Source organism: Argopecten irradians, chromosome 2, assembly GCF_041381155.1.
Source record: "Argopecten irradians isolate NY chromosome 2, Ai_NY, whole genome shotgun sequence".
Taxonomy (NCBI): Eukaryota; Metazoa; Mollusca; class Bivalvia; order Pectinida; family Pectinidae; genus Argopecten; species Argopecten irradians.
The window spans coordinates 60,379,931-60,402,002 of NC_091135.1; the positions used below are offsets into that span (position 1 = coordinate 60,379,931).

Genomic DNA, 22,072 nt, shown 5'->3' on the forward strand with positions numbered 1-22,072 from the left:
TGAGCGGAGCGCAGCTGGCGGAGAGTAGAGAACTAAGGGAAGGGAACCAGTCTAGTGAAGCGTACGCAAGGGAGGTAACTGAGGCGGGAACCAGTCTACAAAAGGGAAACCCGGTAATATTTCAAAAATTGAAGAAAATAAACTAATTTTCGAATAACCTTTGCAACCATGCAGATGTAAAGACATCATTTGAATACATATGCAAGAGTATGACTTTTTTTTCCAAATTTATTTTTCTAATATCATCCATTAGTTTAATAACTTTTTGAACTTTATAATAGACTTTTTTCCATGAAACTGCAATATAGACATCACCAACATACATGTACGTATGTAATTAATTTTTATTTGTTTTCATACCAAATCTGGCTTTCTGATTGGCCAAATATTTTTTGCATTTAAGCATTGATGTCACTATTTTTTAATTTTATCGGTGTATGAAAAAAAAATTGTTTGCAAACTGTGTGAATCCGCGTAGCGGATTCTCACAAAAGTTTGCAAACAATTTTTTTTCATAACCCGATAAAATTAAAAAATAGTGACATCAATACTTATAATTAATTTTATACTCTATTTGATAAAATGAAGTATGTTTAAATATAACATTATAGTGGTTTTTCAAGGGATTCTTTTTTCCGAAACAATACGCAACGTCAATGTCTCTATTGTGACGTCACGATAACGTCGGGGTTTCGCGCCATTCTCGGAATTTTTTTTCATAGCGGTATGCAAAACAAATATTGGCCAATCAGAAAGCCAGATTTGGTATGAAAACAAAGAAAAAATAATTATACCACTTCATTTTATCAAATAGAGTATAAAATTAGTTATAAGTATTGATGTCACTATTTTTTAATTTTATCGGGGTATGAAAAAAAATTGTTTGCAAACTTTAGTGCAACTCTGGCAGTTTGTTCTGTGAATTTTTTTTCATACCCCGATAAAATTAAAAGATAGTGACATCAATGCTTAAAATATATAAACTTGATTGATAGCCTAGAACTTTAACAAACTCAAGGATTAGCATATAGGCCTACACCCTACGTCCTTGAACAACTTCATAATACCAGTAACTAGACTATTTTTTTTAATTTTGAAACTATAGGCATCATCAACTTATATAAACTTGATTGATAGGGCCTAGAACTTTAGTATAATATTTGGACCCGTTAGAATGACCATAGATAATTTATGCATGATGCCTGATTAGGGCCAGTGCGCACTGCCATATCAAAACATGGAATAAGCCGACACCGTTTGGTATGGGGCCAGGTCATCTTACCACCGAGAATCGCCACTTATCTTGGTCTTTTCAACAAATGAATAATTTACCTACTCATAGCCATCAATTTTATCACGCATGCACGTTCTATTGTGTCAACACAGTAGTTTCTTTTCCGCAACTTTAAATTTCCCTCGTCGTCTTCGCCATTTTCTCATAGCATGCAAAGGCTCAGGGATCTGAGAATTAGTTCAGATTACAAAATCATGGACCAACCAGAGTGCCCTAAGACCATTTTAGGCGTTTTATGGGTTTTGATGAAAAATCGGTAAAAATTACACTCTACATAGTACCATTATTTATACGCAATATATAACATGCAGCAAAACAGTGGATACTTTTTCCAGAAGAATTGACCAATCGCCAGCTGTCAATCAAACCAACTGTGCATTATGTGTATGCTACGTTTTGCTGTAAATATGCTACATTGCAAAAAGCATTCAATGTATGAACGGAAGTGTATACTATTTCTTAAATTTCGTAGTTTCGAGTCTGTATAGCGGTACTCGATCATTTGCTGAGACAAATGAAACAATGGATAGTGGAAATTTTATGCCAATTTTATTTATTCTATACGTTTTTGTTGTAATCTTAAGTTATAAACGGCGTCGTGGATAGCAATTTGAACTGTCAGTGACTAATGAAATGTTGAGGGTTAACCAGCATTAACATTTCAGACACTTTTCATGAGTTGATCTGCTGTTCATCATCGAAGAATTGAGCCAACCGCCTAATATAGTTTGAACTATTTTAAAGATGCTCCACCGCTGACAAATGGTATTTTTTTCACTATCAAAAACAGGAGCAGACGATTTCGTATTTTTCTTCAGTTATAAAAGTTACTTACTTTTCACCATTACCACCATTGAAAAGTTTGAGCTTCTCATTTTACTTCAAGTTAAAAACATAAAATTATTAATTGCATCCCGAAAAAATCCGTGGCAAAATATCCAATATGGAATGAAGTACTGATTGCGCATGCACCAAAAGCAAAATGAATTATTTGTTATTATGTTTTGTGTTAATTAGACATACATATACACGATTAAACACCAATTATTGTTCAAATGTTGAGTACCTTTTATGCTCTGTCGGCGGTGGAGCATCTATATGGGGTATTCTTTTTGGCTTTCATTACTTCAAGCACCATCACAGGTTTATAAATGAATCCATAGTGATTACACTTCGATTTTTATATATTGGTAACATTATTTTCAAAACCATGTTCATGAATTTGTGAATATACATGTTATGAGGATTCTATAATGTTAAACATGTTTGTACATGTAGTTACAAAAAATTTCATTCATCCCGCTTCGATACTCACAAGTAACGATACAAAACAACTAACGATTATACTATACACTCCGTTCATACACTGAATCATCCGATAAACAAACAGCTGTCATTAATTCGCTTAGTTCAAGTTGCTAAACAAAAAGTTGTCACTTTGCCTCTTTTTGTTGATGTTATTCAGAAAGCAGCCAATAGTGATGCTTCCAGTCATGCATTTAATAGCATTTATTTTTAAGCAATAAATTCGCAAAAAGTCGCAGAGAAAATATGAAGGGATGCTATATTGTTACAGGCGTTATTCGAATATGTTTCTCCAGTCGATGATTGGTTTGCATAGCTCTGCGTGTTTTGTGCTTGCATGGATAAAAGTAGAAACGGGAATAAAATCCACCCAGACCTCAACCATCATCAACTTCAGATTACGTAATTAGGGCTTTTCACCCATGGGTAAAATACCTATTGGTTTTGTTCTGTTATTTTATTATTCTTCTGCACAGAAAGTTGTATACAAAGGATCTCAGTAAGATATATGCCAATGAACGTGTCACCATATTCTAGGGCATGAGTTGAAGGTGTGACAGCAGCATTTTTATGTTGGACAAAAATGGCAATATGGCCGCTACGACCCAACTTCCGTTTTAAACGTATGTCAGTATCTCGTTAACGGCTTGACGAATTTCTTTCTGTTTTGGATATGTTGTGTAGAATAAAAATGGAGCAAGTAACTACTGCAACACTTTTCTGTAAAACGTCATCTTCTTCTCAAGTTCTAGAAGGCCCAGAGACCTAATATTAGGTCTGTAGCATGCTGACATAAATGGCTACCAAGTTCGATAATATGAATGACCTAGACCTTCATTCAAGGTCACATGGGTCAAAAATTCTGAAATCTTCAAATGACTTCTTGAGCTCTAGAAGGCACTAGAGGCCTAATATTAGAAATAATGCCTACTAAGTTTGTTAGTATGATTGACCTTGACCATCATTCAAGGTCACCTGGGCCAAATATCCTGAAATTTTCAAATTACTTCTTGTGAAGTTGTGGAAGGCCTAGAGACCTTGTATTAGGAGGTGCAGGATGCCAACATAAATGGTTACCAAGTTTGTTAATATATAATACTATATTCAACGTCACTGGGGCTAAAAATCCTTAAATCTTCAAATTGATTCTTTTGAAGTTCTTAAAGTCCTAAGACCTGAAATTGGACTTGTAGCACATAGAGGCAAAGCACTACTAAGTTTGTTAATAAAAATGATATTGACCGGAATACCTTTTAGGTGAGAAGCCAAATTGTCCACTGACAATTTCTAGTTTTTCATAGTTTTGCTTATATCAACAGTACCAATGTTGAATAGGGCATAATTCACCCTATCCAAAATTACAGACGCCATTTTGCTGACAAGGTCAAAAAGGACTCGATGCGTATACTTTTGTAAAGTCAAAACCAGTCAAACCAGCGCTCCTACTACATGCTGTAAACACTAGTAAACATAATGGTATGGTTATTTGGTGACAGAAATATGTACTGAACCCTGTTGACTTGCAGAACAGGATGTACAATTTTTGCATATTTTGCCAAAATTTAACAACATAACAATCTACGAGTCAACAGTAATACCTAAGGTTTGGACGGATGCATAGACATTTTATATCAACTAAGTTATCTTCAAGTACGTATACATCTAAGAGCCATCCCTCCCATGTGCTTTAATCATACATGCATAACATCCGTTGCTTAGTTTCAGATATCATTTGGGTAATAATAATAATAAAACTTTATTTAAAGAGGATAATTATAACACGCTTAGTCAAAGGCTAATCTGCAAGGTCCCCGAAGTTTAGTAAAACATTTTATGTCATTTTATATCATATGGGTGTAGCCAAAGTGACACGTACATTTTGATTTATTTCAGGCCCTGAGGGACTCAGTCAGCAGGACATTTGTACAACTTTGAAGCTCCACTTCATATGGATGCTACAATTCAAATTTGGTTAAATTCCTAAGATTGGTTTCTAGTAATTTAAATGTGGACATACAGACAAACTTCAGACACCTTTGGACCAGGTGAGCTATATTATCTATTGAATTCTAGAAGATAAATAGGCAATCATATCTTTCTGAATACTGTAAAGTGATAGATGTTCAATATATCAAAGACAAAGATGGATTCTGCTGGGGTTTCTTGTAAGCTTTAATTATATATATGTGTAGTTTACTGCAGATTATCATCTTTATTCAACACAATAAACACCTTCAGTCATGCAATGAAACAATTTATTGAAATTGTCAAAATGTCAAGTTACAATTTCCATATCATATATTACAATAAGATATAGATACTGATACTCTCCTACTTTTATTTTTATCATTACATTATCATACCTGTAACTATGGGAAACCTTAATGGAGCCAAGTTTATATACTGTACCCCAACTTCCATCAGATGTCTATACCCTTATCTTCTATAGTAATAACTTTTATGTTAAAAGGTAAATTACCATTTTTCCTTTCGGTCTGCTTCCTATTTCATACTAGGTTCATTTAAGTGGCTGAAATGCCAAGTTTGAATACAGGAGGAATCTGAAGTACACAACACTAAAGCCAACATCTGGTAAGTGCTAAACAAGTTGTGACCCAAAAATGGGAAGATAGGACAAAGAGCTTGATACCTGAACAACTTGGCTTCTTCTATATGGTTCAAATTTAAAGCAAATGAGTTATCTTGTGAAATAACATACAGCCACTAGCATTTTCATGAGGATTTTTTTTGTATTTGTTTTTTTTGTTCCTGTGATTCGGTCATAAAAGCAGTAATGATAATATTATGTTCTAGTACATCTATGAGATTAAAGATAAATATAATGTTCAATGGATAAATGCCTGACTTTAAATGCTATACTGAATAATTTTTGTTTTGTATTTGATATTAAAATTTACACTGTTATGAAACTTGAGCTATAACATACATAGACGACTTTAGATCACCAAACTGTGAATATAAATGCATTCCAAAGTGCCTTGAATCAGATCAACTTAACACACCAAGACATTTATCCAGTGGCAGATCCTGATGATTTTGGAGGCTCCAGGAGCCCCCATCCCTACTCCCTATCATCAAAGTTTTCTTTAAATAACGTATTTTCACCTTTGTCCTTAATTTTTATATTCGTGGACCCCACAATTATTTATAATTCAAGAAAGGTCTAACTATCTTCAAGCACCTGATGATACAGTATAACATTTCTAACATGCATGAACATGTACTGTACATGGGTCTTAATATACAATACATCAACCAAAAGAGAACATGTATATGTATATGTTGTTCTAATTATAACTTAGAATTTCTGGTACATAATGATTTGAAGAGTTCAAACATTTCTGGAGTATTATCTTCATACCAAGCGCACTTTGTCTTCATCAGTCAAAGACATGATCATACAACATAGATGAAGTGATGATTTTTAAATACACACAACACGCCAGGGCTGAACCCTGATCCAAACAGTAAGTCTCAATCACAGATAACATGGCCGTCCACACGTCTCTCAATGCTGTGACCATTGGATAGTCTTCAGGTCAATTCCTTCCTGTACCATTTCCCATAATGGGCTGCAATCAACACAAACACATTAGCTTTCTCTATTGGTCTTATATTTTACAAAACAATAACATAAATTGCAACTGTATCAGAAAGTGTGCATGAATTTCAAAATTGTTATTTATTTATGTACAGATGACCAATCTTGAACTTTGCATTATATTGTATTATACATTTATATGTATTTCTATCCTAATAAAGCCAAACCAATACCTATCTTAGCTTCTTTGATTTAAGAAATTTAATTAAAGGATAAACCTGTTTTCTGTATAAAAGATCTGCAAGTCCTGACATCAATGTTCCTGTCTATAAATATGCTCACCTCATCTCTCTCAGCCGAGTTACATGATCAATACATTTGTCTACAGTGTAGTCCAACTCCTCTTCTGTTGTAAACCTTCCTATCCCGAACCTGTACACAAGGAAATCATATATTGTTATCATATTGTACAAAAATTGATTTAACTACAATTCAATATTATGTATAATATTTAGATGATTGGGATAACATCCTAAAATAGTTAAAAGTCATTTAAGGATGGCCTCCCCTGTAAGTTAAGTCTGAGATTTGGGAGGCTGCAATATATTTGTGTTATGTCTCTTTGTGCAAACGTAAGAGTGGAACTTTTGCCACAAGTTCAATCTCAATGAAGCATGTGGTAAAAGATACCGAACAGAACACCCCACACAGTCACACTATACTAACAACAGACACGACCTTAGAGTCACTGCAAACTGACACTGCTTTCTATTACAGTGAACTTAACATACTAGAAATTGCTGTTAATTCTTACTTATTCCTTTCCTGAGATTGACTAAAAATTAGAACATTTTTAATAACTTTTATTACTTTTGTTTCCTGCTGTCTTATAAGATTTGGAAAAAAAATAATTTGGTGTTCAGATTAATACATTTTTAACAGAGTATTTAAAATATTAATTTTACAAATATGTAACCTATCTGTGGTATAAATTTACATAAATTACAATTTTGTTAAATGATGAAACAATATGGAAGCTTTTTAAATAAAATGGAAATTGCCGAATATGTAAATTGTTGCAAAAATCATTACAAATATGCAGCACATATTTGAGTGCCTTTTTTTGACACCACAAAAAATATAATGAAAATACTTATAAATAGATAACATAATAAACAACCATAAAACTGCAATTGGAAATATCTACCTTATAGAAGAATGTGCCAGATCTTCATCCGCCCCAATAGCTCTCAGTACATAGGAAGGCTCCAGGGAAGCAGAAGTACAGGCACTGAAACAATAATAAAGGGCTTCCATTGTTTTCTTTTATACTAGGTTCTTCTCATTAGAATACTGACATAAATACTTTAGCAGTGGTGTATTTTTCTCCAGTTTATTGAAAATGTTTGTGAGAATCAGATAAAGTAATATTCATGAGAATCAGGAGACAGTCAGATAAAGTAATATTCATTCTACCATTCATCCATTTGATAAGTATACCAATATTAACAAACATTATCTAGGTCAAACTATTAACATGACAGCCAAATAGCTGTTTAAACTTTGAATTTTATCATGGATTCTATTTATCAAGGCACAATTTTGCACAGCCTAGTGAACAGGATAAGTACTGAAAATAATAGAAACAGTTATGTCGTTTCCATAAAGTCAGGGGGAGATAATCTAATAAATTTGGTAGTTTTCCTCTTTACTGTATAGTTGCTAATATTCGCAGGGTTTTATTTTCGCTAATTTCGCAGACCCATCCAAAATCGTGAAATTCATTACTTCGCAAAATTAATCAAAATCAAGGTTTCACGAATTGACGAATAAAGAATGAGGCTTTAAAAGTCTAGAAAGATAGTATGCGAAAATAATCCCCCACAAATAAGTCCAAAAGAGTAAATCGCGAAATTTTACACTCATGAAATTTAACAATTATACCGTACTGAAATCAGCAGTTTCTAATTACCTTCCTGATGACAAAGCTACGTCCTTCAGTGCCATCAGTAAACTCTCCCCTTCCACAAAAGCAAACGACAAATTGACACACCCTGTAATGAAAGACAGAGGTAAAAACCAAGTATTGTTTACTTTGGTGTGTTCTTACCTTAGACAGACATTAAATAAAATTTTCTAAGGTCTACTACAGGACAATTAGAATTATTTTGTTATCTAATGAAAAAATTTCAATTTTTATATTTGATTTTGACAAAAATATCACAGCTATATGTCTTGACTTTTTATTTAGTATAATAACAGATCCAAGCATTTTAGTTCACTAAGTTTTTAACATTTTTAGCATTGATACAGTAGATACATACCAATTTGAGACAATAGATACATACCAGTATATTCTAATTTGTTTCTTTTACCTTTGATGAATGGAATAGACTTGTCTGATTATCTCTAGCTATTTCAGGTAAGTGTGTGATCCCTCGCTGACTGACCACCAGATAAAATAATGATTTAATATTGCTTTGTAATAAAGCCATTAAGAATATGGCATTTACAAGAGATTAACTTACAGTTGGAATAATATATGGCATTAAAAGAGTACCTGGATATGAGCTATCTGAATCCCCGTTTCTGATGACCTTGGGTAAAGCTGACTGGATACGATTGATTAGTCTGTTAGACAGAGCTGTGATCCTCTTGTGGTCATACTATAACACAAAGAATCTGTGCTTATATCTGTCCAATGTAAGGAAGCTTGTCATCACAGGCAAATGTATACAGATTTACAAAACAAACACCAACAATGAAGTATTGTCTCAAAATGAGAAATTATCAATTGTATAACAAACTTTCTACAATATGTTATTGACATCATTCAATCTATAACTAAATCACTGTCCATTTTGAAATGATTAGTCAGGATACAAATGTGAAGTAGTATGCAATAGCCCACTGACCTCCATTTCCTGCATGGAGACCTCACAGGCAGCACCTAGGCCAACACACAGTGGTGTAGGGACGGTACCACTCCTCATCCCACGCTCCTGTCCACCTCCACTCTGAGGGGCCTCAACTCTCACTCTGGGGCGTCGCCTCACGTAAAGGGCACCAACTCCTGGTATACACACAATACAAAACCTGTACTCATCACAGGGATATCATATCAAATTGTATTTAAAGAAAAATGGCACCTAGTGGCCTATGACCAAAGATCAAGACAGCTTGGCGAGTTAGCATGTCATATGGTTAACCACTTCACCAGGTGAGTATCGTATCGTGAGACAATTCAATACTTTGTATGTTAGTTTATCTTTCAGGCAAGGTTGTGTTATGGCTGATAAACACATTAGTAACATTTGACACAAAATTGTTTTAGAGATATTTTTTTTTACAGACCTCTAATATATGTTGTTCAGTGTGAAATAACTACTACAAATGGACACTATCGTACATGTACATAGTGACTCTTGTTACTCAAACAAACCTATTACTATATATACTATTTAATCTCACATAACTTCAAAGTTATGCATGGTAACAACAAACCTTTAGGCCCGTACATCTTGTGTCCACTGATTGACATTAGATCTATCTTCATGTCATTGACATTGACCGGCACTTTACCCACAGCCTGAGCAGCATCCGTGTGGAGAAATATCTTATTGGCTCGGCATATCTCACCTACGTATGTCACAGAGAAAAAGAATTATAAAGATAGTGGTTACTTACCAAAGCAATACAGACAATATGGCATTATCTTCATAGTAATGCTACTATCATCACACAAGGGAGATAAGGCCTCCGTATCTTTATGAAAATGCCAAACAAATAAATTTAAACCTTGTGCTCAGTCAGTGGAAATTCCCCTCTTAAAAGTGTGTATCTACTAACCTCCACCAGAAAACTTTATTTACAGCTATATCGATCCAGAATATAAATTTCTACTGCTTCAAGTTCCAGGCGTGCACAGAGAATTATGATGGTAAAATGACAGGATAATCTTTTTTTTGTAAAAGCTAATAGGGATTGAGAGTTGTAAGATAACCTTAATCATATCTACAAACCAACAAGCCAGATACATACCTATTTCCTGTATTGGTTGTTTCACACCAATTTCATTATTGACCATCATCACTGACACCAGACTAGTATCCGGAAGAATGGCATCCTTCAGTTTCTGTTAACATATCAACAAGAGTTCAGTGTAATTTTTATATTCCCCATTGTATTATTTTGTCAATCATGTCAAAGTTTATAAAGCAGAATACAATGTTTTAGTTAGAAAGGGAAGCCAATGAAACTTCAATCCCAGCTGATATAATTAACTGTGAAAAATGTAACTACAGATACAACTTGCAAGAAATATACTTAAACTTTTTAAAATCCAATTTACATGAATCATGAATAAAATTTCCTTCCAATCCTAGTAAGGTTACTACTCTCGATTATATCATTATATTATATGTCATTTAGGTGTGCCACGATACAGTAAATGCGTATTGTGATATATGGCAATATTGTGTTGGTGTATTGCAATACTTCTTAAAATATATTGACACCCCCCCTATGCATGTAGCACTTGGATCAAAACTTTTGTATTACCCTAACTATTTTTTTCCCATGATTCATTCAAGTGGCAACACTCTACAGTAAATGCAAATTTTTATTTTCATTGTACTTTTCAACTTTAATGGCTGATAAAAGAATTCATAACAACAACAAAAACATGACATATCTTGTCATCTGAAATAAATTAAAAATGGTACAACTATCAACTATCACGATTTTGAATTATGACTGCTGACTGTAATGAGTATTGAATGTAATGAAAGGGAATGGCTAGAACGTAACTGATGTATTCAAAAAACATGAAGATTAAAGATGATTTCTCATTTTCAACAAGACACACAGCATTATTTGTTTTAAAAGATTCCAGTCCATGACTCCATGATCGAATTTGTCAACCGAGATTCGTTTCGCCATGCTCTTTTGAATCAACATTAACATGGCGTTTGTATGCAGTGGACAATGACCATCCTCGATACTCCTGGGGTTCCGATCACTTACGATCTGTACACCCCTGGACTATATACATGTATATATATCTCATAGTAAAACTGTAGGCAACAGAATAGAACAGGTAATTTAGTCATTTGATGTACATCAAAAGAGCCGTATAATGGTACACTGTGGTTGACTGTGTGGCTTTGATGTTAGGCGTCGCTCTCTCTGTAGTCTTCAAAGGAAATCTTTGCTAGCCTGTGATTGGTCAAATGTTTTCCGCTGAGCTGCCTTCGATTTCACTATGAGATAGTCCAGCGGTGTAGATATCGTAAGTAATCAGAACCCCTGGAATATCGAGGATGGGCAATGGCATGTCGGTTTACAAACACTCAAGTAATGCAGACTTCACTCAGTTCACTTTCCGAAAAATGGAAACGATTATTTATAACCAAAAACCTCGCATGACACACAGTAATAGCATTAAATACAAGTGCTGTATGTATCGCCAAAAAACCTGTACATAACATTCATATTGCGATATCATATCGTTTTCCAATGTATTGCAATATACCTGTAAACCGCAGCATCCCTAATGTCATTAAGCAGGCTTAGTGACATGTTTTTTTTACACTGTTATGTACCTATTACAAATTATATTATTATATACACAAATGTACCTGTATATCAATATAATGATACATGTATCTATACATGTATAATCATTGATTACTTATTTCCCAATATAATCATAACTAGAACTGCCACCAGAGTGGACGACTAATACTCCCATTTATCTCTGAGAGAAGGAGAAAGAATTTAATTTGTATACTTACCTGTGTAGATACTATAAATATTGCACTTAAATAATAATATCATTATATTACACTGTTTATAATTCACTATTTACCTGTATATCAATAAGTCCATTTGTCATCACAGGTAGGTAGGTCACATCAAAGCCTTCTGCCTCTAAAGCTCGACATGAATCTAGGACACATTTGTGTTCCTGACAGAGAAAATCATTGTTATAATGCATTGCCTTGAGCAGGGAAAATATTTATTGTGAATGAAAACACAAAACTGAGAATCGGAGTTATCTAAATATTAACAGAATGGGAAATTAATCAAGAGGCCCAGAGGGCCTGTATTGCTCACCTGGTTATTGTAATGCCAAATAATGTTCAGAGTTCTGAGTACAGGATCATTGTTTCTTTTCTGAAGGAATTTAAAGATTAACCTTTAATTTCCCTATTGGGACCCATTCTATCTGCTCCAGGGGGTAACGCCAAAATTCATACAAACTATGTTCCCTTCCCCAAAGGAAGTTTCTGGCTAAATTTGGGTTACATTCCATTCAGAACTCTATGACTAGTAGCGATTTAAAGGCTATACCTCTATTTCCCCTAAAATTCCCCTATTTGGCCCCACCCCTCCTGCCCCTGGGGGGGTGGGTGGGTGGGGTAGGGGTTTCAGAGTCAAAATGTATACCAACTATATTACGCTTCCCCAAAGGATGTTTCTGGCCAAATTTGGTTACATTCCATGCAGACATCTATGACTAGTAGCGATTTAAAGGATTAACCTCTATTTCCCCTATTGGGCACCGCCCCTCCTGCCCCCAGAGATTCAGAGCCAAATTCATACAAACTTCCCATTCCCCCAAGGATGTTTCTGGCCAAATTTGGTCACATTCCATGCAGAACTCTATGACTAGTAGGGATTTAAAGGATTTACCTCTATTTCCCCTATTGGGCCCCGCCCCTCCTGCCCCCGGAGGGTCAGAGCCAAAATTTATACAAACTCTGTTCCCCTTCCCCAAGGATGTTTCTGGCCAAATTTGTTTACATTCCATGCAGAACTCTATGACTAATGGCGATTTAAAGGAAATGTTGACGGACGGACAGATGTCGGGCCAGGTGAGCTAAAAATGACAAAACTTAAGAAACAGTGGTGTAAAAGTCATACAACTTAATTAAAGTACATGATGTAATGTCAAGTGATCTACTATCTATGCTATGTCATCTGACTTAGTGTCTATACTGTAATGTCATGTGACTTAGTGTCTATACGGTAATGTCATGTGCCTTACTGTCTATACTGTAATGTCAAGTGATCTACTGTCTATGCTGTAATGTCAAGTGACTTACTGTTTGTGCTGTAATGACAATGGACTTAGTATCTGTGCTATAATGTCATGTGACTTAGTGTCTTTGCTAAAATGTCATGATTTAATGTCTATCTATAATGTCATGTGATTAACTGTTTATACTGTAATGTCATGTGACATACTGTATACTGTAATGTCATGTGACTTACTGTTTGTGCTGTAATGTCATGTTACTTAGTGTCTATGATATAATGTCATGTGACTTAATGTCTATACTGTAATGTCATGTGATTTACTGTATGTGTTGTAATGTCATGTGATTTACTGTATGTTGTAATGTCATGTGACCTACTGTTTTTGCTGTAATGTCATGTGACTTATTGTCTATGCTATAATGTCATGTGACTTAGTGTCTATACTGTAAGGTCATGTGACTTATTATCTGTTCTATAATGTCATGTGACTAAGTGTCTATCTATAATGTCATGTGCCTTATTGTCTATCTATAATGTCATGTGGATGAATGTCTATACTGTAATATCATGTGACTTTCTGTCTGTGCTGTAATATCATGTGACTTACTGTCCATGCTGTAATGACATGTGACTTAGTATCTGTGCTATAATGTCATGTGACTAAGTGTCTATCTATAATGTCATGTGACTAACTGTTTATACTGTAATGTCATGTGACTTACTGTCTATACTGTAATGTCATGTGATTTACTGTATGTTGTAATGTCATGTGACTTACGGTCTTTGCGGTAATGTCATGTGACTTACTGTCCATGCTGTAATGACATGTGACTTAGTATCTGTGCTATAATGTCATGTGCCTTAAATGTTTATACAGTAATGTAATGTGCCTTAATGTCTATACTGTAATGTCATGTGACTTAATGTCTGTCTATAATGTCATGTGACTTAGTGTCTATGCTTTAATGTCATGTGACTTAGTGTCTTTACTAAAATGTCATGTGATTTAATGTCTATCTATAATGTCATATGACTTACTGTATATACTGTAATGTCATGTGACTTACTGTCTATACTGTAAGGTCATGTGACTTATTATCTGTGCTATAATGTCATGTGACTAAGTGTCTATCTATAATGTGATGTGCCTTATTGTCTATCTATAATGTCATGTGCCTGAATGTCTATACTGTAATATCATGTGACTTTCTGTCTGTGCTGTAATATCATGTGACTTACTGTCCATGCTGTTATGATATGTGACTTAGTATCTGTGCTATAATGTCATGTGACTAACTGTTTATACTGTAATGTCATGTGACTTACTGTCTATACTGTAATGTCATGTGATTTACTGTATGTTGTAATGTCATGTGACTTACTGTCTTTGCGGTAATGTCATGTGACTTACTGTCCATGCTGTAATGACATGTGACTTAGTATCTGTGCTATAATGTCATGTGCCTTAAATGTTTATACTGTAATGTAATGTGCCTTAATGTCTATACTGTAATGACATGATGTGACTAAATGTCTGTCTAAATGTCATGTGACTTAGTGTCTATGTTTTAATGTCATGTGACTTAGTGTCTTTGCTAAAATGTCATGTGATTTAATGTCTATCTATAATGTCATGTGACTTACTGTATATACTGTAATGTCATGTGACTTACTGTCTATAATGTGACTTACTGTCTATACTGTAATGTCATGTGACTTACTGTTTGTGCTGTAATGTCATGTTACTTAGTGTCTATGATATAATGTCATGTGACTTAATGTCTATACTGTAATGTCATGTGATTTACTGTATGTGTTGTAATGTCATGTGATTTACTGTATGTTGTAATGTCATGTGACCTACTGTTTTTGCTGTAATGTCATGTGACTTACTGTCCATGCTGTTATGATATGTGACTTAGTATCTGTGCTATATTGTCATGTGACTAAGTGTCTATCTATAATGTCATGTGCCTTAAATGTTTATACTGTAATGTCATGTGCCTTAATGTCTATACTGTAATGTCATGTGACTTAATGTCTATCTATAATGTCATGTGACTTAGTGTCTATGCTTTAATGTCATGTGACTTAATGTATATGCTAAAATGTCATGTGACTTAGTGTCTATACTGTAAGGTCATGTGACTTAGTATCTGTGCTATAATGGCATGTGACTATGTGTCTATCTATAATGTCATGTGCCTTAATGTCTATCTATAATGTCATGTGCCTTAATGTCTATCTATAATGTCATGTGCCTTAATGTCTATACTGTAATATCATGTGACTTACTGTCTATGCTATAATGTGTGACTTACTGTGTATGCTGTAATGACATGAGACTTAAAATCTGTGCTATAATGTCATGTGACTTAGTGTCATTGCTAAAATGTCATGTGACTTACTGTTTGTGTTGTGATGTCATGTGATTTACTGTATATGCTGTTATGTCATGTGATTTACTGTCTATGTTGTAATGTCATGTGACTTACTGTCTTTGCTATAATGTCATGTGACTACTGTCCATGCTGTAATGATATTTGACTTAGTATCTGTGCTATAATGTCATGTGACTTAGTATCTGTGCTATAATGTCATGTGACTTAGTGTCTATCTATAATGTCATGTGACTTAGTATCTTTGCTTTAATGTCATGTGACTTAATGTATATACTGTAATGTCATGTAACTTAGTGTCTATGCTATAATGTCATGTGACTTAGTGTCTATACTGTAAGGTAATGTGACTTAGTATATGTGCTATAATGTCATTTGACTAAGTGTCTATGTATAATGTCATGTGCCTTAATGTTTATACTGTAATGTCATGTGACTTAGAGTCTATACTGTAATGTCATGTGACTTAGTGTCTGTGCTATAATGTCATGTGACTTACTGGCTCTACTGTAATGTCATATGACTTAGATTATGAGCTGTTGTAATTTAACTTACTGTTTGTGTTGTTATAACATGTTTTTTCTTGCTTTTGTAGAACCTGCCTACTCCTTTGACGGCAATGTTGTTGGACTCAGTAGCTCCACTGGTGAACACAACCTCCCTGGGATCAGCACCAATTAGTGTAGCAATTTGCTGTTATCACAAAACAAATCACATTTTAAAACTAGATATCCCAGAACGATATCTGCATCCAGTCTTAAATTATCTATATCTGTCAAATTAAAAATGTGTTTTTTCTATACCTGGTACAATCTTTTCATTTCACTCTTAATATGTGTAATAAAACATCATTTCACATTGGGTAAATGTACATGAGTTGTCAAAATTCAAGGTGGTTAAATTTTACAAATGGACAGACAGATGGATGATGGACCAAGGAAGACAGACAATTTAAATAGCCAAGCCATGTAATGATGGTGGTCTTGAATTCATTTTCGTAAGCTAATTCATCAATCTGTCGAGATTTGGAAATTTGAGTATGGTAGGTACACTGTACTTACACATCCCCTATATTTCAATGGATGATATTTACATGATGCTAAATGTAATATAATTATGACCATACTTGTCTTGCTTTTTCAACAGCTGCTTCACTTTCCCATCCATACGCATGAGTTCTTGAATGTGGGTTTCCATAGTAACTAACAAAGTAAGGTAGCATGGCATCCAAAACACGAGGATCCTGTGAATAAAACAATAATATAACAATTTTTCATCAAAACAACTAATCAATCTCCTCAGACATTTTCTCCATCAAATTAAAGCAATGGTCACAGATCATGCATGTGTATACAACACTGTAGATTGCTGCAAAATAGACAGACCTAGAGCTAATAATTACAAGTAAATTCTGTCACTTAAAGGCCCACTACCTTTCCGAAACGGCTTTTAATTTTTAAATGGGAATGTAAAACTAGATCGATATGCTTGCAGAGTCTTAAAAATTATTAACTTACCGTTAATACTACATTTATCATCACCCTCTGCACGATTTGATTAAAATAAATAAAATGCTTATTTTCATAACGCGGGTCGTATTATGTTTCCCGCCGTCGTCCTAAATACCGTGCGGTAGTTGACTATCACTGCGCCAGACGGCAAAACGGCGAATTGACTCTCCACTGTTTTCATATTTCATATATTACGCAGGAAATCTTGCATATGTTTGGTGTCGTAACCTTATTTTAGGTCATTGGTATGTATTTTCTGATGTTATTAAGGTTTTTTAAGAAACCTTCATATTTTGCTCCGGAAAGGTAATGGGCCTTTAAATAATTTATTCAATGATATTTTCTGGAGTGAGGCTCCATCACGTTGTACCAATCAGTTGTCAGTTTAAACCAATCAGTGTTTTACATACAAAAGTTTGGTGGAAAATTTCTTGGTAGTAAAAATAGAAATTTACAGGCATAGACTAATCAGTTCAAAGAAATTTTAACCTCATTTCAGTAGAAACATGTATAACTGAGTAAAACAAAGGGAAGTAACTCACATACACTTGTATATATGAACGTGTATGTTTTTACTACCTATGTCAGCCTCTCACATGTGTGTAATATGTGTATATGTGTCATTGGTGCCTTTGAATTTCATGGCATGCAGTTATTAAAGCACATTATAAATTTATTAACAAGTAAGGGACGTGTTGAATGTGCATCAAAACAAGCTAGGGAAGTGTTGAATGTGCATCAAAACAAGTAAGGGACATGTTGAATGTGCATCTAAACAAGTTAGGGAAGTGTTGAATGCGCATCATAACAAGTTAGGGACGTGTTGAATGTGCATCTAAACAAGTTAGGGAAGTGTTGAATGTGCATCTAAACAAGTTAGGGATGTGTTGAATGTGCATCAAAACAAGTTAGGGAAGTGTTGAATGTGCATCTAAACAAGTTAGGGATGTGTTGAATGTGCATCTAAACATGTGTTGAATGTGCATCTAAACAAGTTAGGGAAGTGTTGAATGTGCATCTAAACAAGTTAGGGACGTGTTGAATGTGCATCTAAACAAGTTAGGGAAGTGTTGAATGTGCATCATAACAAGTTAGGGACGTGTTGAATGTGCATCAAAACAAGTTAGGGAAGTGTTGAAAGTGTATCAAAACAAGTTAGGGACGTGTTGAATGTGCATCTAAACAAGTTAGGGACTTGTTGAATGTGTATCAAAACAAGTTAGGGAAGTGTTGAATGTGCATCATAACAAGTTAGGGAAGTGTTGAATGTGCATCTAAACAAGTTAGGGACGTGTTGAATGTGCATCAAAACAAGTTAGGGAAGTGTTGAATGTGCATCTAAACAAGTAAGGGAAGTGTTGAATGTGCATCAAAACAAGTTAGGGAAGTGTTGAATGTGCATCTAAACAAGTTAGGGAAGTGATGAATGTGCATCAAAACAAGTTAGGGAAGTGTTGAATGTGCATCTAAACAAGTTAGGGACGTGTTGAATGTGCATCAAAACAAGTTAGGGAAGTGTTGAATGTGCATCTAAACAAGTTAGGGAAGTGTTGAATGTGCATCTTAACAAGTTAGGGACGTGTTGAATGTGCATCAAAACAAGTTAGGGAAGTGTTGAATGTGCATCATAACAAGTTAGGGAAGTGTTGAATATGTATCAATAGAAATATATATCCATGTAGTTTTTTTTATTTAATTACATGTATCCATGGATAACTATCAGAAGTTACCAGTGGTGTCAGTAGTTACCAATTATTTATTCTTTATGTATATATCAAATGTTAAATGTAAACTTAGTTATCAATAATATTGTTACTTACATGTATGTGTATCACATCTATACATAATTACCAATGGTATTGTTCGTTGTGAGTATCACATGTATATATAGTTAAATACTAATGGAGTTGATAATTGTGTATCTATAACTAGTTACCAGGGGAGTTGTTGCTTGTGTATCCAGATAAAGGGGTCTCATTTCTTTTGCTGGCATATCCTTCCTCATTTGAGAAAAGTCCTCACTTTTAGCTGCAACTAAATGAAATTATCAATTAATGTTCCATGAACTGTAACTTAGTTCTACAACAATCATGCTTTAGGAAGAAACAAATGGCCTTTAGTACAATATATCTTTACTGTATGATATGAAATTTTCATGTGTAAAATGTTTGTTGTTTTCATGGTTGCTTATGCTATGGAACCACCAATATAAAAACAAAACTGATAACCATATTTGTCATAATTAGAGCGGAATCGCGCCCCAAGCATTTAAATAATTGTAACAAAGGGGACCCTTATTAATGAACCAAAATGTAAGTTGTGGAAAAAAGTCAGCTATATTTTAAATATATCTGTACTCAAGGTACATTAATATCTGTTACAATATCATTTAAGACATATTATGTCATGACTCACATGTAAAAGACTTCAACTCTTTTCCAAAAAAGGGGAGGGCACTTTTTGGGGAGGGGCACTAATTACAACAAATACAGTACATACCAAAATTGGAATAACTGTACATGTGCCATTATAAAATATATGCTAGCCACAAATATTTCTAGGCATGAGAATTTTGAAGGCTTTTAACCAGACAAGAAAATAATTTTTAAAACAAGATATCCCACAGAGATCTTTGCACCCACCCAGAAACATATATACATAGAAATTGTCAACTCCGCCATTTTTACGATCGACAGATGTATCTCTGTAAGCATGTGCTTAGGTTTTTTTTAGATAAACTCTTAAATAGTTAAATGCAGCTGAATAACTTTGATATTTTATAAAAGTGCAGTAATTTTCAGATGAGTTGAGTATGATTTTGGATAGAACTAGAAATATGTATGTTAGACATTAAGTGCTCGCTAAAAACTTACTAATCTTAATTTCCGCTATGAAATTATACTCTGCAACAGGTGTACATAGCTCTTTCGCTCATTATCCTTGGGACTATATTGCAAGGAGATGATTTAGGCCCTTGGTGCATTGTAATAAATACTTTCCTTTACTTCATCAGAACTTTAAATGTGAAATTTCTTGGAGTTCTATGTTACATAAAAGTGTGTTTATTATTATATTGATATTGATACAATACACTTGTTTCGCTGTTCAAAATAGTCGTCCACTAGAACACCGTCCAGTCTCTGTGCACGAACGCTTTTCTTGGGTACATTAAACCTAGAGCTCAGACTGATATTTTATAATGTGTTTTTTATTCTGTTTCTCTTACGCAAAGCTGTGCAGCAAATGCGGTCTATGGTCACAGGGTTTAGTAAGCTATAGTGCAACATACACCTAGGACCTAGGATGATGTGAAATAAATTAAATATAATAAGTTATCCATTTCGTCACTTTCTTTTATTGACTAAATAAACCTGAATTGCATTGTATTGTTCCGGAAGTTTCCAAAGTCTATCAGATGCTTAGAATATTGTGACCGATGCAAGAGTTTGTATGATACACCGCTTGAAGTTTACACAAAACAAATGTGTTTAGCACTGTGTAATGTCACTGTTGTTAATTTATAGTAGATTATCGCTGACAAGTATATTTTAATATATGTTTTTGAAAGTTTGGTGTCACGAAATCATGGCGAAATCTATTAAACGGTATAAGACACTGACTTCCGGTATCACGTGCGCAATTGGAATCTGCGCATAGCGGATGTACACAGCTCTACACCCGACAAGGAAAATAATAGTACGAGTACACTCACACTAAAAACTAATATTTTAACTTATATATTAATAAAAACAAAATGCACTTCCGGTTTTGAATGTCAGATTTTTTAAAAACCAGGTAAAATTGCTGATTTTTATGCTTTCAAAAATCATATAAACTAACATCAATCGGGAAAACTGGTCACACCAAACCATGATGTAATGTTTAAACTTTGTGTTGATGGAAAAAATATCATGTTTAAAAGAATACACTTAAAAGTAGTTAGCCAAGGAAAAATGCCTATAAACTAGAGGTCCCGCTGCCTGTCAACAAAGACAAAGAAGGAGTTTCCAATCTCTATGTATATATATATACGTTTCTGACCCATCCGATTGTACATTGTTCGTTTATGATTATTGGTTTATGATTATTGATTAACTGTAATATAAGATTACAAATGTTTAAAATTGCATTTTCGAAACCAAGATGATCAGAGGGCCTGTATATCTATAGACATCTATATATGCATGTTTCATGTCAAAGCTGATTCAACTGTACAATATTATTTTTTGTATGTTGCGTAGTTGCAAATTAAATATTAACCAAATAATAAACTCATGTGTAGCTGTTTTAAGTGGTCTGGCATTTTAAGCAGAAGATAGGTAAACGCTTAAGCACTGGGTTGTTTCTGATGTCCACTTATTATATAAGGCAATGATGGAGCTAGACTCCAACCATTCGATTTTTATTTGCGAGTGTTCACGTACGCGTAAACCGATTTAACAGTAATTTATATTTTTACACTAGATCTATACGACTTAATTCAGTAAGACATCATAGGACAAAAATGTATAACATTCAGCAATATCAATCAAGATGACATTGCATCTTTTCAACCTGGCTAGCTACAACATTAAACATTGCATAATGATAATGACAGAGGTTATGTAAAATCTGATCGCAGAACGCATGTACCTGCAGCCTGGGCAGCATTGTCAGCAGTTTTTGTTTGGAGACATCTCGCAACAACTACTCTATCTGAACGTTTAACAAGAGTCCTGGGTAAATTTCGAAATAAAATCCTGAGTGTATACATCCTAAAAGATAATCAGATCCCTTTTCGCAGAAATGCGTATCTCATTTTCTTTCGTCCGGAAACTTGAAATAGATTATAATAATTGAATCAAAACTCTGATAACATTTCCGGATTTTCCTTATAACAAAATATCTTTTCTACAAAAAAATTAAAATGCCGCTTAGAAGTATTATGGATATATATAACCGCCTATTAATATTTGAT

General features: G+C 34.2%; 1 protein-coding gene across 1 annotated transcript; it reads right to left on the reverse strand.

Moving 5' to 3' along the window:
- Nucleotides 1-4,836: 4,836 nt before the first annotated feature.
- On the reverse strand, nt 4,837-21,936 carry LOC138316123 (cysteine desulfurase-like). The gene is made up of 13 exons (XM_069257635.1): nt 21,748-21,936; nt 19,052-19,149; nt 16,731-16,847; nt 16,160-16,297; nt 12,031-12,129; nt 10,203-10,296; nt 9,666-9,800; nt 9,077-9,234; nt 8,722-8,827; nt 8,134-8,215; nt 7,369-7,452; nt 6,504-6,593; nt 4,837-6,192 (listed from the first exon to the last, which is right to left on the reverse strand). Exons 1-13 carry the CDS (start codon nt 21,866-21,868, stop codon nt 6,129-6,131), a joined length of 1,386 nt encoding a protein of 461 aa, XP_069113736.1. The 5' UTR covers nt 21,869-21,936; the 3' UTR covers nt 4,837-6,128.
- Between the last annotated feature and the right edge of the window lie 136 nt (nt 21,937-22,072).

Bases quoted from the DNA above. Each gene is read 5' to 3' on its own strand.
- LOC138316123 (XM_069257635.1), bottom strand. From the start codon at position 21,868: ATGTATACACTCAGGATTTTATTTCGAAATTTACCCAGGACTCTTGTT. The intron at 10,297-12,030 runs GTAAATAGTGAA...ATATGTTAACAG, and splicing joins ATGGACTTATTGATATACAG to AAACTGAAGGATGCCATTCT. The intron at 6,193-6,503 runs GTGAGCATATTT...TGTTGATTGCAG, and splicing joins ACTCGGCTGAGAGAGATGAG to CCCATTATGGGAAATGGTAC.